Source organism: Xyrauchen texanus, chromosome 35 (genome assembly GCF_025860055.1).
Source record: "Xyrauchen texanus isolate HMW12.3.18 chromosome 35, RBS_HiC_50CHRs, whole genome shotgun sequence".
Classification (NCBI taxonomy): Eukaryota; Metazoa; Chordata; class Actinopteri; order Cypriniformes; family Catostomidae; genus Xyrauchen; species Xyrauchen texanus.
In genome coordinates, this window is record NC_068310.1 from 7,716,188 (window position 1) to 7,742,095 (window position 25,908).

The window sequence follows — 25,908 nt, forward strand, 5'->3', positions numbered from 1 at the left end:
GTTCAACATGCATCTTATGCATTAATTACCATCAAATCAGAGCTGGGTACAAGTGGGTAACTGTCAGTAAATGGGAGATTTACTTTTAAAGTTTTAAGCTTGAAGTTTTAAAACAAACATAGATACCAAACATAAGGCTGATATTATTAGAAGAAATTAAAAGAGAAAGCAGAATTGCATTGACTGAAGTGAGGTGTTTAATAAATAAGAGCATCAACAACACAACAAAAGCTTGCTTTTTTATGTATATTGTATATATATATATACACACATACACACACACAAACATATGTATATATATATTCTGACAGTATAAACTATATAAATATATCATGCAGTCCTCATAACTTACAACCAATAATTTACATAGTGAGGTAGGGTAGGAGGGGTCTAGTTAAAATTTTTGTAAAAGAGCAAAATAAAAGGGGTGGGTTCTCGGACACTGGTGATGTTTGTTATTGAAAGGTGAGAGGGGCTTAGTACAGGAGGCTGTACCGAATTAGCCGTGAAACCAGTCAATACTTTCCATTACTCCATGACTTGTGACTAAGCACGCACACACATGCAGTATTGATTCGGATTAGCCTCCAGGCATTCTTTTTCTTGTAGGATATCAGCGCACGCACAAATGTGTGTGTGTTGGTGCAGTAAGAGTTCCAGTGCTTGTTGTCAATCCCAAGGCAGGTAGAGGTTCCAGTTTTTACGCCACTGGCTCCCTGACCCGGATTGGTGCTGGGCTTAGACACGCGGCAAGTTGTCTCGTGGAAGAGCTGCTTATATTTGATTTTGTCAATTTGAAAGTGTGACAGCACTGTGACTTCGTTACCTGCCATGTCTGTGGCATGGGTCAAGTTTTCAACCCAGTGCTCCTCACTCTCGCAAACTGAGTACTCGCCACGATGCAAAAACTCGTTAGCTCTCCGTCTAACTCGCGAGTGCCTGGAGCCTCCCGTTTCACTTTCCGTAGGGATCACATCGCTAAAAAGCACACGAGATGAACGGTAACGGTGCTTGTTGAAGAGTTTTGGGTTCACATTTGGAATTAGGTCATCATCCTGCTTTGACTGGCTACGAGGCCCAGGTGCTTGTTCCGTTGCTGCATGCTGATTGGCTGGCCAATGCGCTTGGGTGTAGCCTCCCAAGTTGAGTGCATCCTGGACGCTGATCAGGAAGAGCAGGACCAGCGTCAACGACCTCATGGGAACTTGTCCTGCTGACAAAGAGACAGTGAAAGCAGAATTAAAATTTAAGGACAATTAGCAATTTAGTTACATGAAAGTTATGTGACTTTGTCTCAATGTTTGCAAAATCAGATAACGTGGTTTATTAAATGTACTGCGGCAGAAATATCCACTGTGTGCAGCTAAAAGCATGTTAAATGTTCTCCAAAACAGATGAGGTTTTTAAAGTTAATGCTCTATCAACATTTAAATTAACAAATCTAACCTCCCTTCCATAAACTTTAAAACTAAACCTAACTGATGGCATCAGAAAAAGCAAGTTTGAGATGAAAAATGCAATTGCTGAAGTAACCACGTCATTATGTGGTGCTTCTGTGTCACTTGTGCCTCACATGTCAACTTGCGTGCTCTTCAGCACTCATACCATGATCCTTTGCATCACATGCATTCTAATTGTGCTTGAACAACTTTTTAAATGTAGTTGGTGTAGGATTACGTATAAGGATATAGGCAAATGTGTAACATAATTTTATTGCCCGCATTCTCACACCAAATATGTAGGATTGTTTATATATATAATTTAGAGATAGGTGTAGACGGGGACATTTAGTGTCCACATTCTCACCATAATATGTAAGGGAATTTGGGGTCTCAAAATATGTGAGCTATGAACTAAATAAAACTGTCCTTATTCTACATTATTATGTAATGAAATATATAATGGAATTAGTCACGTTCGACAACCATTATAAATTAGATAAATTAGAAAATAACTAGATTATTTGTCTGAATAAGATTCTCCACCATTGAAACCGTAATATAACAATTTCAAATAATAAGTCTAGTTTTATCCGCTCACACGTTCTGTTGAAAGGAATTAGCTTTAAAAAGGGAATTATGATTTATTCACTTATTGGATTACTATTATTCTCATGGCTTAATGAGAATAATATCACTCGTATTCAGGGAAATCTTTTAGAAACAGTGATGAGATTATTCATCAAATATACCACAGTCAAATCATCTTTGAATACAGACAAACTTTATTGCTATTCTAAGCATAAATCTAATCTAACACAAATATACATGAGCCAGGTTGGTGAGTAGTGACAGAATGTGAAATGAAAGGAACTTCATGGAGTTTATCGACAATGCCTTAAAAAACATTTATTCTCATTTGAGTCTACATCAATTTGCTATCGGATTACTCTGAATATTTAATCAGTACACCAGCCCTTTGAGGACAAACTGGAGGTGTACTTGTGTGTATTTGGTATGTCCAGACATTCTTTACGTTGAAAGTTCTTGGTTGAAAGTTTGTTCCGTCGATGTGGTGACTTGTATGGTCGAAGTTTATTGTCTGGTATGAATGATGTTAGCTGTGAAGCGAGGCCTTCTTACTCCTTCTCGGGACGTCAAGTCCCGAGTTCCCTTGGATCTCACATGGGAGGAAGAGTATTAAGAGAGCAACTGAAGAGCAAGATGAAGCAAGAGGGTCCAGCAAGAGACAAGTGGGAAGCCAAGAGCGTTTGGAACTATTTGAACTGAGAATTGGAGCATTCCCCAAGGGTGTCCTGCATCAATCAGAAGTGACTTTTCAGAGTCACATGGTCGACTGTGCTGTCCTTGCCGACAGCTGATTTGTGACCCTTTGTTTCGGAGTCTTACAAATCTCTCGCTCAAAAATAGTGCATACTTAAACATGAACTCTCATATATCGAGAACGGTACAAGGTACATGATATTTGTTTTCACCAGATTTTTCTTCATACACAAACAAATGGTTACAAAATCATATTGGTTAGTTCATTGGTTATACAACATGGATAAACATTATACATATTTTAAAGAGGTACTATAAGAGTTATAAAAAGGGCTATAATCCTTCATTTGTCAGGTATGCAATTTAACACAGTTCAGAATTACCTAGCAAGACTAGGTATTGTATAAATCATGGATTTAAATGCATTCTGTACATTTAAGAAGGTTAAATCAGCAAAGTACTGTGACTTTGTGTAAAATATTCCTGGATTATGCTGAAATGTCTTCATACTCGAGTCATGCAAATCTGATGGACTTTTGGAAGCCTTACAAAGGAAAGTCTGCTTTAACCTTTAAGGTCAGGCTGCGGGGCCTTTCTGACCAATGAGGACGCTTGTAAATCCCTAGTAAAAAAATTAAATAAAAATTAATTTAATGGGCAGGTAAATCCAGGTAAATTTTATTCACCATTCCATATTACTCGAAGTCCCTTTCAAGGCAAGTCAGTTCACTCGACGGCCATCTTGGGAACGCTGTAACCCGCACACACACACACACAAGATGAGACAGTCACAATGTCGATGGGAAACTACTTTTACATTTACATTTACATTTATGCATTTGGCAGACGCTTTTATCCAAAGCGACTTACAGTGCACTTATTACAGGGACATTCCCCCCGGAGCAACCTGGAGTTAAGTGCCTTGCTCAACGGCCCAACAGTGGCATCTTGGTGGTGCTGGGGCTTGAACCCCTGACCTTCTGGTCAGTAATCCTGAGCCTTAACCACTGAGCCACCACTGCCCCAGTTTTACTTTTATTCCAACAAGTGAGGCAGGCAAAAGTACAAACAAGGGCAAAACCAAATGAGAGTGTCGAGGGAAGCGTAGGGTCAAAAGCCGGGGAATCAAAGTAGAGCAAAGCGGCAAATCTGGGAGAGAGTGGTCAACGAGAGCGGGAGGTCGAAGCCGGGAAACAGGATCAGAATAACGAGCTATACTAAACACGGGAGCTAGGGGAATACTAGAGCTGGCAAGCTAAGGGGTAACAATCACAAGGGAGTTCGGAACTAGACGGGACTAGCGGGGGGGGGCAAAGACATGGAAAACTAAATACAATAACCAACCGGCGTGAGACGAAAGGGTTGTGATATATATAGGGGCGAATGCAGGTGTAAACAATGATGGGTGATCAGACGAGTACAGGTGAAACTAATGTGGTGAATGAGAGCAGGCTTGCAAGCCTGAGGAGGGAGACCTGCTAACGAGCATGAGAGCTCGAGGGAGCAAAACGAGCATGCAAGCTCGAGGGAGCAAAACGAGCGTGCGAGCTCGAGGGAGCAGAACGAGCGTGGAAGCTCGAGGGACCAAAACGAGCGTGCGAGCTCGAGGGAGCAAAACGAGCGTGGAAGTTCGAGGCAGCAAAACGAGAGTGCAAGCTCGAGGGAGCAAAACGAGCGTGCGAGCTCGAGGGGGCGGAACGAGCGTGGAAGCTCGAGGGGGTGGAGCGAGGGAGCGGGGTTTGTGACAGTACTCCCCCCTCTATAACGGACGGCTCCTGACGGCCGCGTTCGGTCGTGAGGAGCGCGACCTTTGGGACGTGGTGCTGGACGATCCCAAACAAACAAAAAACCCCTGAACAGAAAACCCACAAAACACATCAACAAAATTGAGGGCAGTCCAAGGGGCACAGAGGGAAATGAGACAGTCCATGGTGTCAATGGGCAGTTTCAAGGCAAGGTCAGGGGGAACATAGCGGACAGGCGGATGGTCGGGAGATCTAGGGGGCAGCCATAGGGCAGAGGCTGGGTCAGGGGGTCTGGAAGGCGACTGGAGGACAGGGACTGGGTCAGGGGGTCTGGAAGGTGACCACCGGACAGGAATAGGGTCCGGAGGCCAGGGAAGAGGCCACAGGACAGGGAGAGGGTCAGGAAGTCCGGGCTGAGCCGTGAAAGGCGGAGCCGTCAGAGGCGGCACCGTAGGCGTCTCTGGAGGCGGGGTTCTGGAAGGCTCTGGAGGTGGAGCCGAAGGAGGCTTTAGGGGCAAAGGCCTGGAAGGCTCTGGAGGTGGAGCCAAGGGAGGCGGTGCCGTGGGGGGTTTCCGAGGCGACGGCCTGGCAGGCTCTGTAGTCTCGGGGTAGAGCCGTAGGAGGCTCAAGGGGCGGAGCTCTAGAAAGCTCTGGAGTCTCTGGGAGCAGAGCCGTGGGAGGCTCGGGAGGTGGAGCCATAGGAGGCTCTGGAGGGGGAGCCGTAGGAGGCTCGGGAGGCGGAGCCGTAGGAGGCTCTGGAGTCTCTGGGAGCAGAGCCGTGAGAGGCTCGGGAGGTGGAGCCATAGGAGGCTCTGGAGGGGGGGGCCGTAGGAGGCTCGGGAGGCGGAGCCCTAGAAAGCTCTGGAGTCTTGAGGGGGGGAGCAATGAAAGACTCGAGAGACGAAGCCCTGAGAGGCTTGAGAGGGGGAGGAGTCCTGAAAGACTCGAGGGACGGAGCCCTGAGAGGCTCGAGAGGAGGAGGAGCTCTGAGAGACTCGAGAGACGAAGCCCTGAGAGGCTGGAGGGGAGGAGGAGCCCTGGGAGACTCGAGAGATGAAGCCCTGAGAGGCTTGAGGGGTGGAGCCATGAAAGACTGGAGGGACGGGGCCCTGAGAGGCTCGAGGGGGGGAGCAGCCCTGAAAGACTCGAGAGGAGAAGCCCTGAGAGGCTTGAGAGGGGGTGGAGCCCTAAGAGGCTTGAGAGACGAAGCCCTGAGAGGCTTGAGGGGTGGAGCCATGAGAGGCTTGAGGGACAGAGCCCTGGGAGGCTTGAGAGGGGGAGGAGCCCTGAAAGACTCGAGAGACGAAGCCCTGAGAGGCTTGGGGGGAGGAGGAGCCCTGAAAGACTCGAGAGGAGAAGCCCTGAGAGGCTTGGAATGAGGGGGAGCCCTGAAAGACTCGAGAGGAGGGGGAGCCCCGGGAGGCTTGAGAGGCGGAGCCCGGGGGGGCTCGAGGGGTAGAGCTCTGGGAGGCTCGAGAGGAGGAGCCCTGGGAGGCTCGAGAGGAGGAGCCCTCGGAGGCTCGAGAGGAGGAGCCTTGGGATGCTCGAGAGGCGGAGGCCGCGAGGGCTCTGAGGGGCGAGCAGGGGCTGGCAGAGCCGTGGAAGACTCGGAGAGCGGAGCAGAGGCTGGCAGAGTCATGGAAGACTCTGAGGGTGGAGCAGAGCCCGGCAGAGCCGTGGAAGACTCTGAGGGCGGAGCAGAGCCCGGCAGAGCCGTGGAAGACTCTGAGGGCGGAGCAGAGCCCGGCAGAGCCGTGGAAGACTCTGAGGGAACCTCTGCGGTCTTGAGCACAAGACGAGACTGGGGAGAAGGGGCCCTCTTCCTTCTCTTACGTCTTCGGCCAACAGGGGACGTGGCCATGGGGGCGGTCGAGGCTACAGGCGCTGGCTCTGGGGCAGTCGAGGCTACAGGCGCTGGGTCGCTGACCGTGGCAGACATGGGCGCTGGCTCGCCGGCCGTGGCAGGCATGGGCGCTGGCTCGTTGGCCGTGGCAGACCTGGGCGCTGGCTCGCTGGCCGTGGCAGGCATGGGCGTTGACTCGCTGGCCGTGCCAGGCTTCGAGACTGGGGCCCTGTCAGGTTTCGGGACTGGGGCCGAGTCAGGCTTCGGTACTGGGGCCGTGTCAGGCCTCGGGACTGGGGCCGTGTCAGGCTTCGGGACTAGGGCCGTGTCAGGCTTCGAGACGGGCGCCGTGGTAGGCTTCGAGATGGGGGCCATGGTAGGCTTCGAGACGGGGGCAGTGGTAGGCTTCGAGACGGGGGCCGTGGCGTAGAGCGCTGGTTCAGTGTCTGCCTCCCCCACAGTAAACGAGGAACCAGCGTACAGTAGGGCGAGGTCAATAAACTGAGCCAGGTTAAGGGAGCAGCGACCACCAGGCATGAATGATGAGGTTGGCTCATTCAGTCCACAATGAAAAATGTCTTTCAGAGCCACCTCATCAAAATTCACCTGGTACGCCAGGGCACAAAAATCCATAACATAAGCCTCCAAGGGTTGGCTCCCCTGGCGCAAAACCAAGAGTCGGGCCGCTGGCTCCATAATGTCAAGGACGGGGTTATGAGTTACACAACCACTGCCTTGCACGAAAAACCCTTGGTTAGCGTCCGAAGAGCCATAAAATCTCTCCGGGGATGGAGAGCATACAGCGCTCGCGGATGCGTGGAGAGCATCAACGGGCTCAGGGGCAGACACAGGTGAAACAGGGTGAAATATTTCAGACACAGTACATACCTACTGCCCCTGGGCCGTGAGCGCTTGGTCATGTCTCCAAATCGTAGCTCCTCGCACCGAATGCGACGTGCACATCCGCTCTAGTGAGCTGCGCGAATCCTCCGCGTGATGCATTGTGACTGTCTTCGGTGAGGTTGGTTATTCTGTAACCCGCACACACACACACACACAAGACGAGACAGTCACAATGTTGATGGGAAACTACTTTTATTCCAACAAGAGAGGCAGGCAAAAGTACAAACAAGGGCAAAACCAAATGAGAGTGTCGAGGGAAGCGTAGGGTCAAAAGCCGGGGAATCAAAGTAGAGCAAAGGGGCAAATCCGGGAGAGAGTGGTCAACGAGAGCGGGAGGTCGAAGCCAGGAAACAGGATCAGAATAACGAGCTATACTAAACATGGGAGCTAGGGGAACACTAGAGCTGGCAAGCTAAGGGGTAACGATCACAAGGGATTTCGGAACTAGACGGGACTAGCGGGGGGGGCAAAGACACGGGAAACTAAATACAATAACCAACCGGCGTGAGACGAAAGGGTTGTGATATATATGGGGCGAGTGCAGGTGTAAACAATGATGGGTGATCAGACGAGTACAGGTGAAACTAATGTGGTGACTGAGAGCGGGCTTGCGAGCCCGAGGAGGGAGACCTGCTAACGAGCATGAGAGCTTGAGGGAGCAAAACGAGCGTGCAAGCTCGAGGGAGGAAAACGAGCGTGCGAGCTCGAGGGAGCAGAACGAGTGTGGAAGCTCGAGGGAGCAAAACGAGCCTGCGAGCTCGAGGGAGCAAAACGAGCGTGGAAGTTCGAGGGAGCAAAACGAGCGTGTGAGCTCGAGGGAGCAAAACGAGCATGCGAGCTCGAGGGGGCGGAGCGAGGGAGCGGGGTTCGTGACAAACGCTATATACAAGTGACATGAAAGTACAATGCCTATTTACTTGAATGGGGAAAGACCGAAATTTTCAAAGAGTTGGTCAAGATTACGATCAAATAACAGATTTATTTGTTATAAATCACTATAAAAGCAGTAAAATCTACAACAATGGTATCATAAATTGTGCTCCTTTAACTCAGATTATGCTTAAAAAACAATATTTTTCAGGCAAGTCCAGCTAATGTGCTAAAGCTGATTGACAGGTGATGTTTTTTTCTAAAAGGTGATTGGCTCTTTTAACAGTAAGTTGGGACTTCCTTTCCTACATCTGCCATATTGGGCTTCCAAATTCTCCTATCCATTTTAATACAAGTGCTTTGTTTCTGGCTTAATAGTATTGGATATTAATGTGCTTTCTTAATGAGACTTTGCAAGAGATTTATGCCTGTTCAAACGACCTTCGGACACGAATATTGTGTTACAAGTCTGATGACATCACATCACAAAACATGTCTTCATCAAGTCATGCAATGTCATTTTAAATCAATTGTAAAGCGCTACAGGAAAAATGGAAAAGACACCAGTGACCTCGTATTACTGAGTTTGACCTGTAGAAAATTAGAAATGCTCTTACCACTTATACACCCATAGGAAGGAAAGTTTGTAAGAACATTATGGTTTAACACTCAGCTATGTTTTGCACAGAGGGGGAGAGAAGGAAATCAGGACCAATCAAAGGGGTCTTTGGCTGTCTGGCGAAACGAGGCATTACGATTCGAATTGATATATGATAAACAACCACAATCAAATATTGCTTCCCTGCTCAGCCAGTGGCGGCTGCTGGTCTTTCAAAGAGGGGAAGCTCATTTTCGGCCTACATTATAAACTTATTTACCCTATTTTTTGCACTAAATCAATCTTAGGTGTTGATCTGCCCTGCTGTTTAATTCTAATTTTTTCCTCGTAAGGAAGACTTTCAAATGGCTTCGCCAAAATCAGGTCGACAATATTAGCACCGTCTGCCATCGTGCGCAGTTTCACCCGTACGACGCTAGCCTAGCCTACTGTATGAATGAATGAATGAACGAACGAACGAACGAACGAACGCTCTAAAACAAAATATATTAAACTTGGTAAAACTGAAACAAGGAATGTGGTGTATAATTGTGTGAAATGTATTATGCAAATTGACTAGCAATTTCGCCAAAAAAAAAATAAAAAATAGGTTGCAGCAGTTTGACACTTGAGAAATCCGCGATGGGACTGAGCGCGAAATAGCTTCAGTGACTTCTTATAGTACAGATTCGCTGTCAATCAAAAGGAGATGCAGTCTTTCGACAGATCCTCCAATCATCACGTGGAAGCCCGGAGTCCGGGCCAGCCCACTCCTCATTCACCCCCAGAGACGCTGAGCGTCCGTGGGCGGGACATAATCGCAGCATTTATCCAATGACCGTCTATTTTCGGAGCACTGTTCAGAGCAGCCCCATTGAAGTCAACGGACGCTCGGCTTCAACAGTGAAATGCACTGACGCTACGGGAATGTATGAGAAGTAAATCGAGTCAGCCGACCTGCTATATGTAATGTACGAACTGAACGAACTCGTCTTCGAGATGAACGTGTTCTAACGCATTTTTAGTCAATAAATTGTTTACACAATAGTACATATTTGACCATTATTTTTTTGACATTATAGGGGAAGCTGAGCTTCCCTTGCAGTCTTAAAGAAATCCCCACTGTGCTCAGCATGTGCAATATTACATGTTCTGCAGAGTGCAAACCCTTCATCATTCTGTGGCTATTCTTATTTATGGATTGTGCATTCAAATTCAGAGATTTTACAGATTCTCATGTCCATTTTCCAATTGTTTGTACAGCTTTTTATTTAGCTCACTACATTGTAATTCTACCAGTTGAAAGCAATGACAGATGACAAACTAATGATAGTGTTAACTAATCAATGCTGACAAATCTGATCAAAGAATTTAAATTTTTTAAATATCTGTATAATGTTTGATTTTTTCACATTTTTGCAGTGGCAAATTCTCAGGGCCAACAAAGCCTTCTCTGCCGGCCTAACATGCCTAATAAATAAATACATATTTTTTCATCCTGTCATTCTCATTCACCTTTTTGCCTATGTATATTTAATCACTTTCCACAACTAATTCATCTACAAATGAATAGGGATAGCTTCAATAGTGGAAATGAATGGGCATCTAATGTCAGGTTGACAGATTCATCAGCCATTCAGATTGATTTATTTGTTCTTGGTGAGTGTAGTCTTTTAGATAAGTCCCAGTCAAGTTTGTAACAAATGTTTGCTGAGATGAGACAGGAGACGTAGGATCTATGTGCAGGCTTTAATAAAATTATGACAGTGAAACAACAGAGTGGGGACAGGTTCAGGAGGCCTGGGAGGTAGCCACAGAGCAGGGTCAGGAGGCCTGGGTGGCGGCCACAAGTCAGGGACCGGGCCAGGAGGCCTGGGAGGTGACCACAGAGCTAGGACTGGGTTAGGAGGCCTGGGAGGTGGCCATAGGGCAGGGACCAGGGGCGGAGCCATGGAAGGCGGTGTCATGAGATGCTTGACGAGAGCTGGCAGCAACTGTGAAATTACCTCCGTGGTCATGAGCACTGGCAGAGACTGGGGAACGACCCTCATGTTCGTGAGCACGGGCAGTAACTGGGGCATGACCTCTGAGGCCATGAGCACTGGCAGCGACTGGGGAATAACCTCTGTCGTCGTTAGCACTGGCAGCGACTGGGGAACAACCTCCATGTTCATGAGCATGGGCAGAGACTGGGGAATGACCTCCATAGTCGTGAGCAGGGGCAGAGACTGGGGAACGACCTCTGTAGTCATGAACATGGGCAGAGACTGGGGAACGACCTCCATGATCGTGAGCATGGGCAGAGGCTGGGGAATGACCTCTGTGGTCATGAGCACTGGCAGAGACTGGGGAGAACAGGAGAGACAGGAGCGGGCGAGGTCACGGGCATTGGCTCTGGGATGGCTGACGGCTGTCATCACTCACTGCCATTATCGCCATTCAGAAAGAGATCGTTATGGATTTATAAACCCAAGACGTTCTGCATCACTTAATTTAGTAAACAGGAAATTTATTTGCAAGCAATATTTAAATCGCAAATATTATCAGATAGCTTTTTCCAGGTATTATAGACCTCCTTGGTAGAGTCATATGAAAAATTATGATTTTTGAATGTCGGTTCAAGAGACTTATCCAACGTAATATTTAATAATATACTGTGTTTTCTTAATGGCATGAATAGCACTAGAGGCCTAGACTTAAAATGCATGGGCCACCACTGCATTGCTGTAATGAAAATGTGTGCATTGGGTAAAATGTGCTTAATTGTCATGAAAATTATGTCACAATGACAAAAATCATAATAGTCCTTCATGTAAAATATAATTTTGTACATTAATCTTTGTGAGAATCATCCTTAAAGGAATATTCCAAGTTCAATACAAGTTAAGCTCAATCAGCATTTGTGGCATAATGTTGATTACAACAAAAATGAATTTCAACTTGTCCCTCCTTTACTTTAAAAAAGCAAAAACCGAGGTTACAGAGAGACTCTTACAGAAAATATGAATACAGTCTTTGCTAGCATTCTAGATTGTGTCACTAGCACTCAGACAGGCTCTAAAAACTGCCAGATCTGCATATTTGAGCAAACTCATAGAAAATAACCATAACGGTACTAAGTTTTTATTCAGTACTGTGGCTCACAAAAAATTATTTAGACTTGTCCCTCGATTTCTTTAAAATAAATAAATAAATAATCTGGGTTACAATGGTATACCACAAATGGTATAATCAATGTTATACCACAAATGCTGTCGACTGAGGTTAACTGGTATTGAATCCGGAATATTCCTTTAGGCAATGCTTAAATATCATTCAATTATTACATATTATACAATGTTTTTATAATAATATTAATAATAGCAAATTGCGATTGAACTGTAGATGCATTCCGTACCCATTGGCCTGTGTGTGTGTGTGTGTGTGGTGCAGGCTATGCCTAATATCTCGACTCACTGACCAGTGAAAAGTTCCTAGTTGAAGTGAGGGTCCTGTGGGCTGCTTGAGCCAGAGTCCAGTGCAGGCTGTCCCCAAAGAGCTGCCATCAGGACTGGCCGGTGTATTTGTTTTTTCTGAAAAACATACACCATGGCTCTTTGAGTACAACAACATCTGAGAATATAAATTCCATGGGCTGAATATAATCCTTCAAAACTGCATGTATATAAATATTGGAAATGTCAACAAAGGCAATATCATCAATGACAAATAAAACATTCTAACAGTCTAAAAACTGTACACACAGTCTTGTTTGTCAGTCTCTGTTATTATCAAGGATGTACTGACTACCTCTAACATAAAGCATGCAATATAATCACCTGCAGCATTTTCTCCCAGACCAAAAGTCACATCACCTTTCTGTAATATTCCACCACCCAAAGTGTCATGTGTGTGTGTGTGTGACTTTTGCATTAAGCATGTGATATTTTACCCTTCATCATGAGACCTCTGCACCAAATTTTTTTTTTTTCAATTTTAAAAGTACTTTATTGGCATGATTGTGTTTATATACAATATTGCCAAAGCATGAATACACAAAACAGATAATGACAAGACAAATAATAATAATAAAATAGTAACAAATAGCAATACAGATAGAATTAAAATAAGGTGCCAGGTCATGAATCAAATAAACTAAAAACTATAATAATATACACTATACAATATAAAATAAAATAAGCATTTAACAGGACATTATGAACATAAGAAAATAAAAGTACCGTGACTGAAGTACATTAAGGCAGTGATTGGTTTCTGAGGGTGTGCAGCTCAAAAATGAAATAGCTGCAACTGATGCATGATGGTCCTCCCCCAGTAACACCAGCATCTGATCTGTTTCTGCCAAACTGGAAAACTGTGGCATGAGGTTTGATAGTTTGTGGAGGTATCTCTCTCTCAACTCAGTAAATTTCTCACAGTGAAGGACAAAGTGTGTCTCTGTCTCGACCTCACCATTGTCACAGTGAGCACAGACTCGTTCATGTTTTTCTGTGTCCGCCTTTTTCTATGGCCAGACTGTGATCACTGAGTCTGTATTTGGTGAGGATCCATCTCTGTTTTGGATCTCTTACAGTGTGGATATATTCTTTCAGGTTATATGTTCTGTTTAGGGTCTGATAACATTCCGGTTTAATGCCAAATATTGACATTAAGACATGCCAGTCTATTGCATACTGTGGCAACTCAAACACAAAGACAATGTTAAGTTTCATTTAAAGAACCAAATATCTTTCAACAGTGTTTATATAATGGCAAGTGATTTTCTAGTAACAAATGAGTAATTTAGCATTATTACTCAAGGATAAGTTGTTGGAATGATGGCTGCTGGAAATGGGGCCTGTCAAGATTTTTTATCAAAAATGACTTTTTTCAAAAAGTGATGGTGCGGTTTTTTACATCAGTACAACAGCTAAATCTGTACATTATTCCAAGCTTTTGGACCCCAGTGTATTTACATAGAGCTGAAGAAGATCGGTAGAATGACATTCCTAACTGAGACTTAGAACAAGAATTTATTTTAAAGCCACCACTAGAGGGCAACGATGCACTAACATTTCATGGCGAGAAAATAGAGGTTTCATAGTAACTACAGTTCTGCTTATGGCAGCAAGGCATCAAATAAATGCTTAAGCAAACAAACAGAATCAGTCTGAACAAGTACTAAAATACAATGAAATGATATATCTTAACATATTGAATCTCTTTTGCTGTTGTGTACAGTATATTTCCCTGTATATTTTTTGCAGTTGCTGGATCCAGCTCACAAACTGGAGGCCTCACCCTTTGTTTGCATCTGGGGCAGCTCTCACGTACATGATATTGCACAGATGTCACCTACAGTTTTGCTTTCAGTTTGATGTTTGAAACACAAGGAGAGAAGAACTCTGCCAATACTCTGTTGTGCCTGGCATTGGATTGTGCTGTGGACGTGGTGTTTTAAATAATAAAACATCACTATTTAATGTAGTTTGAAAAGTGGCAACATAATATTAACACTAGCTTAGAGAAAAAAATATTGTAAACATACTAAGTTGGCTGACCTTTGTGTTTGAAAATGGGTCACGCTTGTGCTAAATTTCCAAGTGCTGCGGCAGCTTTCATAATACATCTGTATCTACTTTCTGACATAGGCCTACTGTAAATGAACAAACAAGCATCTTCACCCTGATCTACCAAGTAATCTGTAAATGAATGTTCAGTACAACTTTGCTTGGAAATAAATGTTTCAACATTCTTGCACAGAAAGTATAGCCACATGTATAAGTGTTGACCAGCTTGATCTCATGAAAATTATGTGACTGTGACAAATATTTTGAAAAAATTTGATAATGTAGTTCATTTCACGCATCACGGCAGTTCTGAAGTGAAATGTACCAGTGTGGCACTACAAACAAGTTAAAGGTTCTCCTAAACCTTAAAGGTGCTGTATTTTTTAAGTTTATGTTGTTTTGGAATTACAGTTACGCCTCGTGGCATGGATGAATACTCATTTAAATTATAGTTTTCAGTCACCAATGCTATTGTAGGAATGAATTATTCACAGACAGCCATGATTAATTTAATCCAATAAGTGAAAGTCTACAATAACAGGGTGGTTTCTAAAATTAAGCAAGTAATATTCAGCTGGTCATGTGATCTTAACATGGCAGCCCACATGAGGGGACCCCTCCACCATGTAGTATAAAACAGGTTTTGTGGGGGTTACTGATATGGCTGGAGACTTCATACTGTTACGATTCCTGGTTGTCTGCCCCGTGTTTCTCGTGTCCCCTGTCTTTAACTACAATTCCCATGATTCCCGGCCCTCATCACTGCCAGCACTGTGTTATTGTTCTCACCTGATTGTCATTTAGTCATTACTGTGTCTCTGTATTTAAACCCTGGTTGTTTGTTCAGTCTCTGTCGATCGTTGTTTGTGGATGTTGGATGTTGATGTTTCGCCCTGTTCGCCCTGTTCACGTTCCCTCGATGTTTTCATGTTTTGGTTTCATTTTCCCATTGTGGACGTTTCCTTTGTTCCAGTTTTGTTTGTTTTCACTTTGATTAATAAAACCCGCATTTAGATCCGCACTCCTCGTCTGCCTCCTCCTGCTTACATTACAGAACGATCTACCAATAATGGATGTAGCGGTTCTTCAAGCTAACTGTCATCTGCTCAGCCTCATGCAAGAGGACCGTCCTGTGGAGGACCGCGATTTTTTTAGAGCTGGCGAATGTAGTGGACTTCCCGGACTCCCTGGTGGTTTTCTTCAGGGCTAACCGGAACAGTTCGCTCAAGGAGCGGTTTCCACCTGCGATGCGCAGCTAAACGCTCCTCAAATTCGTGGAGGAGACTCTGCTGGCCTGCGGCTCGTCGTTCACTGTGGGCATCGTCAAGGAGGACCCTGCCTCTCCTCCCACAGTGGTGATCACCCAGTTGTCCATGGCTCGTCCCTTCATGCCTGCCCCGCCTGCCAGCGAGCCAACCCCCACGCCTGCCTTGGTCAATGAGCCAGCGCTGCCAGCTTCGTCCCCCCGGAGGAGGAGGAGGAGAGGAAAGGCTTCCGCTCCCCAGTTCATGCCTGCCACGGTCAGCGAGCCAGAGCCTACGCCTGCCACGGTCAGCGAGCCTGAGCCCACGCCAGCCACGGTCAGCGAGCCTGAGCCCACACCTGCCTTGGTCAGCGAGCCTGAGCCCACGCCTGCCGCGGTCAGCGACCCAGCGTTATCAGCCTCGTCCGCCCGGAGGAGGAGGAGAAGAGGAAATGCTTCTGCTCTCCAGCCTCCGCCTTCCACGGCTCGATCCCCAGAACCTACAATGGCTCTGCCTTCTATGTTCAGTGAACCAGAGCTCACGCATAGCATGGTCAACAAATCAGCGCCAGTAGCCCTGACCGTCAGTGAGCCAGTGCCTGCAGCCCCGACTGTCAGTGAGCCAGTGCCTGCAACCCTGACCGTCAGTGAGCCAGTGCCTGCAGCCTTGAACGTCAGTGAGCCAGCGCCTGTAGCCTCGACTGTCCCAGAGCCAGCGCCTGTAGCCTCGACCGTCCCAGAGCCAGTGCCTGTAGCCATGACCGTCCCAGAGCCAGTGCATCTCGAGCCTCCCAGGGCTCCACCTTCCGAGCCTCCCAGGGCTCTGCTTCTCGAGCCTCCCAGGGCTTCACCTCTCAAGCCTTCCAGATCAACTATACTCACTGGCAATTGAACCCTTGCTTTGTCAGTTAAGGAAGAAATTGCAAGGTTTTTAAGTTAAAGGGTTTGAAACCAGGCCTGTTAATGTATCTGTATATGCTGATGATATAACTGTTTTTATAAAATATGATAATGATGTAAGAGTGTTAAAAGAAAGTTTAAAAGTCTATGAAAATGCCTCATCTGCAAGGATTTATTATAGGGAACTGGCAAGAGAGAAATCTACCTGTACTTCCAGGTGGAGTTGAATGGGGTAGAGAAGGGTTCAAAATACTTGTGTCCATTTATGAAAGGAGGGGTATCAGGGAAAGAACTGGGAGGGTATGGTGGAAAAGGTGTGTGCTAAGTTGTCTAGATGGAACTGGGTGCTACCTCAGCTATCATTTAGGGGTAGGGTTTTGGTTGCCAATAATCTAGATGCTTCCATGCTTTGGCATAAAATGACTGTGCTTAATCCACCAGAGGATGTTGTTCACACGATACAAAAGAGACTAATTGATTTTTTGTCTGGATGTCACTGGACAAAGGCGGCTGTGCTTTTTCTGCCCGTTCATGAAGGTGGGCATGGATTAATAGATGTACAAAGCCGACTCATGACCTTCAGACTTCAAGCTGCACAGAGATTGCTATATTCTAGAGGATCAAATTTGATTGATACAGCCTGCGCTTTGCTACAAAAAGTGGAAATTTTTAAATATGACATGCAGTTGTTTTTAAGGCTGACAGACTTGGATTTGAGTGGCACTTCGTCTTTTTATCAGTCAGTTTTAAAATCATGGAGATCCATTTTTAAAGTGGAGACTTTTCAAATCTAGGAGACTGGATACAATTCGAACCTCTTTAATCCCCTAATGCAAGCTAAGGTGTTAAACCTTAAGAGCTTAAGGACTCTAACATCAAAAGCTTGTTGTAGCAAAATATCAGATCTGAGAGCTGGTGAAACCTGGAAAAGTCCTGAGGAGATGTGTTGCCTGACAGGCATTAAGTCTGTCAGGTTCATGAAGATGGTACTTAATGAAATTTATTAATTTCTACCATTTAAGTTCTGAGGCCATTAAGATATCTCAGCTAGAGGACGAAGGCCATCTCCTTTTTCCAGAGATAAAGGTTTCTGCTGCTATTGAGGAACAACCAACAGAGGACTCGATTCTAAATTTCAGAACTCCAGATCTAGCAAAGTTTGAGGAAACCTCTAAGAAAGCAATCTATGTAACATGTGTGAAAGTGTCTCATCATGCCTCCATAAAGAAGCTGAAGGAATCAAAATGGCTAGATCTTTTTGGGCCAGACTCATCCCCTAGGGGCTGCTGGAGGTCCCTGTATAAGCCTCCCATAGAGAAACGCACTGTGGATCTCCAATGGAGGGTAATTCACTGGGCGGTAGCCACAAACAGACACGTGGCACACATCGATTCCACTGTGGATAAGGGGTGTTCTTCCTGTACCTTTGAAGAGACTGTAGAACATGTTTTTTTTACACTGTTTTAGACAGAAAGGGTTGTTTCAGACTCTGGGGGAATGGTTTAGGAATTTTGGAGAAGTGTTTAGTGAAATACATTTTATATTTGGACCCAAGTATGTTGCTTCAGAGAGAAAGAAATTTTCTCTGATACATTTTATAGTGGGTGAAGCAAAGTTGGCAATATGGTTGACAAGAAAACGGAAATTAAGGGGGGGATATTCAGTAGATCCTGATTTGACATTTAAAGCCCTTATAGCAATTAAAGCAGAGTTTGCTTTTTACAAAATGACAAATAATCTTTTTATTTTTAATGATTTTTGGGGTATTGGTGGAATTTTATGTACAGTTGATGAAGAGAACAATCTAGTTATAATTCTGTAATCCTTTTTATAAATGTATCTATTTTTTTTTAATTTTATTCTTTTTTTTTGTTTGTTTCTGTTGTCATAATGTGATTGATTTTAGAAAAAATAAAATGTAATAAAGGAGTGTTAAAATAAAAAAAAAATTCTCTCTCTCTTTCTCTCTCACGCACACACAGAGACAAACACACATCCATCCGTCTATCCTTGTTTATCCAATGACTTGTTAGAAACAGCACAAACCGTGATACTATTTCTGAAGTGAACATTTAGAATTACTAACGGAGGTTTGAACGCATCATGTGTTTTGAACCAGCAACAGCAGATTCTGATCGGTCACGTGATAGTATATTTTATATCGCTTTGCACAGACAAGGTTAGAGGTTTTTTTTATATATATATATTTCAGCAATATCACACTCGCAATCGTGCTATATGGCCCTACATTAACACTGTAATTACCTACGGCACTCGGTCTGCGGCCTCATGGCTACGGCCGAATCACAGCAGTGCTGATGTAGGGCCATATCGCACTCTTGCTCGTGTGATATTGCTTAAATACATATATTATAATGCTCCCTCCCACTTATCTACAATAACAGCATGTTTTTGTACAAGGTTTAATTTATGCTTAATAGCATGGGGAAAGCCACAAATGAGACTCATAAAACAAGCCTGTTAAATCCATTATGAGCAATTTATCTCCTTTAATGACCCCAATACTGAAACAGACGTTGCTCAATTCATTCTCTTTTATGAGCGCAATATTAATACGCTAATGAATGTTTCAAGCATTTTGACAAACCTCTCCAATAATGTTCTTGTTTGTTTTAGCAACACTCTGTTTCATCTGCATTACTGTGATAGAATATGAGAGATTAGGTTAACCTAACATGAAGTATGAGCCTAAATACTACCACTTTAATGACTACAGCAGCACTGATTATAATAATAACAACAGCATCTTACAGTCATATATCCTTATCCTTCTTTTACTGATCATAAGTGTTCAACAGTTCCTGGAAAATAAGTTTTATGCAGATGAACACTGCTCATGTTCAGCCTACAGTCAGGTGTTCTATACCCACTGAAAATATGTCTGTGCTCCAATTCGCATCTTGACACAAAAATGATGTACTTTGTTATAGACTCCTGTCATCGTTATAGACACCTGCACAAAACAAAACACCACATAGCACAAACACGTCATACAATTGCCCCTTGATCCTACATACCCCAATGTTGAATACTGTTTGCATTTAAAAGTCAGTGTTTTAGGATGTATAGTATGTGGATTGGGACACTGAATGTGTGTACCATGCAACTCTTGCTATTTACTGTGCAGGGGCACTTTTACGATTGTCGTTCTGCGCTGTACAAATGGGAACTGCATTTTACCGCTAAAAAGCGCTTTTGGTAAACACCACTGAATGTCTTAGGGAGGATCCTACATAGTAGATCAACTTTTATGATCAAGTAAGAGGAGTCTTCATTTTAGCTAACAAGAATGAAGTGGCTATTTATCACAAAATCATGTAGGAAAAGACTGGGGTTCAGATGCATTGCACACTGCTTTACATACTATTTATTTTGTTTTCAAAATGTGGGACATATTTAGTGTATACTGTGCAATATGCAGTAAGCAGTACACTGTATTGTATTGTGTGACATCTTCATCAGAAACAAAAGAAAGCCTTTTGCAATGTGATTTATTTTGTATTTTGTTTTTATTTTTGCATCAATATATTTTTCAATGTTTTTAGTTATATACAATAACAATACAAAATGAAGAAAAACTAGTAAAATAACTATTAAAGTATATAAGTTAATATGCAAATCAACATGACACTTTTTGTAGTTTACAGTACATCCTGTAAACTAAAATATTTCAAATGATTTAACATCAATGAAGTTTAAAGTCACATCCAATTTCATTTCATAACTGAATGCTACACATCAGTACTATTAATAGATTTGGTTTTGAGTGTCTTTTGTGAAAAGCACAAAGCTCTAGTGAGGTGATGACAACAGAATAGTGATAATGAAGCAGTGCTAAAGACAGATGGTCTCTGTTTATCAACAAATGACAAGAGAGCATGCAAAAGACAAAGTGAGGCTGAGATACTGGGTGAATGAGAGAGAGATTGAGAGAAATAAATCACTGAGCATTTGTCTGACAGACTTCACAAAGTTCTCTTACAACAACAAACAACATTTTGGAGCTGCTACTTATAAGGGATAAGGGAACTCTGATGCGCTAAGAAATTAAGTAAAGAGTAATTGGTTATCCATCCAAGTGTCCACCAAAAATGTCTAGGTTACTAGTGTAACCCTCGTACCCTGATGGAGGAAACAAGAGGTTGTGTCGATTGTATTGACCCAAGGGGCTTCTTTCGGGTGCCTCAGATACCTCTGAATATGAAAAAGGCCAATGCCCAATTGGTGAACAGAATTTGCATGTTCCGCCCCAGGACATACGTGTATAAAAGGCGGGGATTGTGCATCTGTTCAGTCAGGTTCTGCACTGAGGAGCCGATAATATGGTTAGGCCATTTACAGAGGCTTGATACAGTGTTGTGGCAAGGGGGACACAACGTCTCGTTCCCTCCATCAGGGAACGGGGGTTACACTAGTAACCTAGACATTCCCCTTCTGTTACTCACTCGACGTTGTGTCGATTGTAGTAACACAAGTGTTCCCTATTCAATAGTGCCACCTACACTGAACCATGTTACGTGATCTGCTGATATATACAGCAAGCTGTAACGTGCCAAAGGAGCATGAGCATCAGACTGCACGTAACCCTCCCCTTTGCCCCACTAAGATGTAATATTTGTTTTCATTAGGTTCCTGGCATCCGACCAAGGATTCCCTTGGGGGGTGGGAACAAGCGACATGGCAAGCATGAGAGCAGGCCATGCTAGCCACTGCCTATTCCTCTCTATGTTTCTCCTCACAGAGCGTTAGTTGCGACTGGGGCCATCTAGCTATAACATGCATCGGGGAAGGTGTTCTTTTTCAGTCCGATTCTTTCAGGGGGAAAAGACCCCGCAACCTGCCCAGACTGGGGGGGAGGTAAAATTGTGGCAAATACATCACATGGGTTTTCAGGCCACATGTGGAAGTGCCGCGATGGTAGATCCTACCTAGCAAGGGAGGAGTTGCTACAAAACACAGCGACCGGGGGGCAGAGGGAACTGCCCAAGGGAGACACGGGTCCGCCGGCAGGGGGACCGTACCATGGAAAATACGCACAGGGGGATTAATACATGATGGCCAAACCCTGTGGAGCACCTTTTCCAGTACAGAGTAGTTAGTACCTGAAGTGGCTCTGGTCGGGAATTCCTCTGCTGAATACATGGACCAAAGGGCTAAGGAGGAATGATATCCAGGGAGCACAAATTTAATGGACTCACCTGGGAGTAAAAGCACATGTGTTCACCTCAGTGGAGGGGACTGTCATCCTGTGTTACCTAGTTCTACATGCTCGGACCTGACAAAACACGGGACTCGAAACCAACTCCAAATCGAAGCCCACGAGGATGCCACACTTCTTGTAGAGTGTGCTCGAACCCGGGTGGTTACGGCCTGGGTCTGATAGGCCAATTCGATTGTGTCGACTACCCAGTGGGCAAGCCTCCATTTGGAGACCGTGTTCCTTTTCTGTTGTCTGCCAAAGCAAACAAAGAGCTGCTCAGAGAGTCTAAAGCTCTGTGTACGGTCCAAATAGGTACACAAAGCAACGATAAAGCTGGGTCTGCCTCCTCCCGAGGCAGCGCTTGCAGGTACACTACCTGGCTCCTGAAAGGGGTCGTAGGAACCTTTGGCACATAGCCCAGTCAAGGATGACATGAGTATCTGCCGAACTGATCGTGATCATACACACCCGGTCCCTTATCAGGCTAATTAAGCCTCTGAGAGGGATAAAGGCTGATGGCAGGCGGTGGTGCGAGGAGAGAGAGATCGTTTACAGACATGTCCGTCGTGTGTGTTTGTGTCTTAAGTTTCTCATTAAAATATTATTTATATCGTCAAGCTGGTTCTCGCCTCCTCCTTCCCATTGAACTCCGTGACAGTCGCTAACAGAGAACGCTTGCAGGTCTCCAACCCTCTTGATGGAAGTGAGCGCAATGAGGAGGGCTGTCTTATGGGAGAGGGCATTTAGCTTGACTGATTCTAGGGGCTCAAAGCGGGTTCTCTGAATGCCCGTAAGGACCACAGATAGATCCCATGAGGGGAACAGGTATGGCCTGGGAGTATTCAACCTCCGGGCGCCTCTTAGAAACCTGATAATCAGGTCATGCTTTCCTAGGGACTTACCGTCCACTGCATTTGCACACGGTGCCCATTGCACACGGTGCCCCAACCCTGTTTGGAGGCATCTGTGGTGACCATGATGCGCCTGGACACCTGCTGCAGGGGGACTCATGTCCGCAGAAAACAAAGGTCTGTCCAGGGGTTGAATAACTGATGGCAGAGGGTCCCACCTCCAATGCATGCCCATCTCGCGACTCAAGTCTGAAGCCAGTGCTGGAGTGGTCTCACATGCATCAACCCTAGCGGCGCGACCGCAACTGAGGATGCCATGTGCCCCAGGAGCATCTTGAATTGTTTTAGAGTGACCTCAGTGGCTATTTTGAATGACGAGAGGCAATTGAGCACTGACTGCGTGCGCTCGTTTGTGAGGCGCGCTACCATTGAGAAAAGAGATGTTCTGAACCGGGAAAAGCTTGCTCTTTTTCCAGTTGACCTGAAGCCCTAAACAGCTGAAGTGCCTGAGCACCTCGTCCCTGTGGGCGCAAAGTGCCTTTTGAGAGTGAGCTAAGATCAGCCAGTCATCGAGGTAGTTGAGTATGTGGATCCCCACTTTCCTTAGTGGGCAAGGGCAGCCTCTGCGACCTTCGTGAAGACACAAGGGGACAGTGTACTGTATGTTCGGCCCTCGAACACGAATCGTAGAAAGGGTCGGTGTTGGGTCAAAATCACATGAGCATCTTGAACGGGAGTTTGTGCAGAGCCCGGTTGAGAACTCGCAGGTCCAAGATTGGCCTCAACCCACCTCCTTTTTTGGTATGATGAAGTAAGGGCAGTAGAAACCCTTCAACGTCTCGGCTGGAGGGACAGGGTAGTGATTTCTGTGCGCAGGGTGCTGGCTTTTTTGCTGAACACAGAGGTGTGGTGGACTCCTGGCGAACTGAATCACGTGGCCGAATAGGGTGGTCCTGGCCAGCCAGCGCGACAGGTTGTAAAGCATAAGCCACGTGTCCAGGCTCTGGAAGGGGCACTAAAGGGACAATCATTTTGGGGCTTCACGGCAGTTGGGATCAGGAAGTGTTGCGTTGGGAGGCAAAGTTGCGACCTGAGGCATGAGTGGTGAGAAAGAACTCAAGGCACTTACTTTGCTCTGCATACCCGTTAGGGGGCGGGTTAGTGACTGAGTAGGAAGTCCTGGTAAGGCGTCCTCTGGACTCGTCATAAGCGATGAGCCGAGGTTGTGAATGCTGTACAGACGTGGAGGTGAAGTTTCTACGTCCAGAGTGCCACTTCGTCTGTAAGGTTTTTTTGCCGGGGCACGGTAAGAATGGCTCTTTTATTGAAAAAGTGGGTACCGCAGCCTGAAAGGGGTGCGGCAAATGACAAAACAGAAACCAAGGATTTTCGTCCCGGCCCTACACTGGGGGAAGGAGTGGTCTGGCTACCAGCTCCTGCGTGAACATTTCGTCCCCTGTGTGGTCCATCTCAGGAACACTTGGGAGCCTTCCGGGTCCTTGAGGAGGTTCGTGAGATGAGGAGTGTCCACTTTCTGCGGGTAGCTCTATGCCGGGGCTGAGAGCTGGGCCTTGGTTGAGGCGGAGCTACCTGCTGGTTTCTTGCTGCTGCAGGGGGACACCCTCAGAGAGCAGACGGGGCTCGGCTAGATGTAGACCGGCGCCGTGGTAGGATGTGTTGGATGGCCTCCATCTGCTTCTTCACCACTGAAAACTGCTGGGCAAAGTGTTCAACTGTGTCGCTGAATAGGCCGAGATGGGAGATGGGGGCGTTGAGAAAGTGGGCTTTGTCAGTATCCCCCATCTCTACCAAGTTCAGCCACAGATGACGTTCCTGGACCAGGACGTTCCTGGTGCGTGGCTTCGAGCGGCGCCCTGACCCGAGGAACCAATTGTCTAGCTGTGAGGGTTGAGGGGAGGACAGAGGGTTCCAGTTCAGCCCTACGCTCACGGAGGCCCGGGCAAGCATATCGGACATCTGCGCGTCAGCCTCTGACTGAACAGGCAAGCCCGAAGGCGGCAGCCCTGCTGAGTCCTCCACGTTAGACACCACGACACTCCCGATGCAGCGGCAATGTCATCATCCTGCTCCATGGCACCAACGGAGACATCAGACTGCCTGTGAGGCAAGCCAGTCTCACGTTGAGCCCGGACAGAAGCAATCGATTGTGCTGAATCGAGAGATATCTCCGCATCCAGGAACAATGCAAAGGCAGATGGGCATCTTGATTAAGCAGTGTCTTTAAAAAGACATTCAACGCCAATGCGTTAACTCTTTTAGAGGAGTTGTTTGCTCTTTTAAACAAACTGATGAAGCTCCTAGGGGCGTGGACTGCACTGGCGTGCAGAGGAGGGAGAAAGCCGCTGGCAATGCACCATAGATCCAACAGAAAAGCTCTCTTTTAGAGGTGAGTGGAACAGAGTGAGATTTCAGCTCGCTGAACACACACAACCGCTCGGCTCCAAAGAAAGAATCTGACTGAACAGATGTACGATCCCCACTTTTTATACCCCTATGTCTGGGGGCAGGAAATGCTAATTCTGTTCGCCAATTTGGCATTGGCCTTTTTCATATACAGAGGTATCTGAGGCTCCCAAAAGAAGCCGTGTCACTACAATCGACACAACATCGAGTGAGTGAGAGAAGGGGAAAAGATACAAGACGAAATCTCACTTAAAATGTTTCAACTGCAACAGAATTTAAACATTTAAAAACTTATAATGAAAATACTTGCAGTTGCATTAACCACACCTACACACCCACATATGAAATGCATGCATGCATGTACACACACACACAAACATTGAAGAAGCTATCCTTATGAGGACTCTCCATAGAAATAATAATTTTTATACTGTATGAACTACAGATTCTATCTGCATTTCTACATTTTCAAAAAACATAGTTTAGTATGTTTTTAAGTTATTTGACTTATGGGAACACTAGAAATGTCCTCATGAACCACATTTATAGCATAATACAAAAAATTGTAAGTCATGTGACTGAATAATGCTCTCATAACGTGGACCAACATCATTGTGAAGCACCTGAAATATTGCCCAGGTCATTCTGAAATGCCAAAGACTGTCATCAAAATACTATCACCTCCCAGAACTGTCAGACACACTGTCCCTCCCAGACTTAAGGCATCTAAAGTGATTGTTGGCAAACATCAAGTTCATTTGAGTGTTTTGTCTGCACTCTCTAAAGGCCCCTGCACACTTCCTACAAAATTGAAGAGTGAATGGGTGTGACATTTATTTGGAACAAAATTGGGACAAAAAGAAAGTGTTTTTTAGTTTGTTTTGATTGTTTGTAAAAGCTTGTCAGGGATGAACATGAAAAAAAAAGGCTTTTAAACACCTTCTTAATGCCATTGGTCCACGTTCATCGGTCGATGTGACCTTTAGCTCCACCTACTTTGAGGCCGACAGCTAATTGTTGTTCAGTCAGTTAAAATCA

At 45.3% G+C, this 25,908-nt stretch overlaps 1 protein-coding gene across 1 annotated transcript in view; it reads right to left on the bottom strand.

Annotated features, from left to right (window-relative positions):
- Positions 1-201: 201 nt before the first annotated feature.
- The window catches only part of ngfa (nerve growth factor a (beta polypeptide)), a 62,246-nt gene continuing 36,539 nt past the window's right edge, over positions 202-25,908 (bottom strand). Inside the window, exons 2-3 of the mRNA XM_052105935.1 lie at positions 12,143-12,254; positions 202-1,210 (exon numbers count right to left, since the gene is read on the bottom strand). Coding sequence (XP_051961895.1) covers positions 516-1,199 — 684 coding nt within the window. The 5' untranslated portion in view covers positions 1,200-1,210; positions 12,143-12,254 and the 3' untranslated portion in view covers positions 202-515. The remainder of the gene's footprint in view (positions 1,211-12,142; positions 12,255-25,908) is intronic.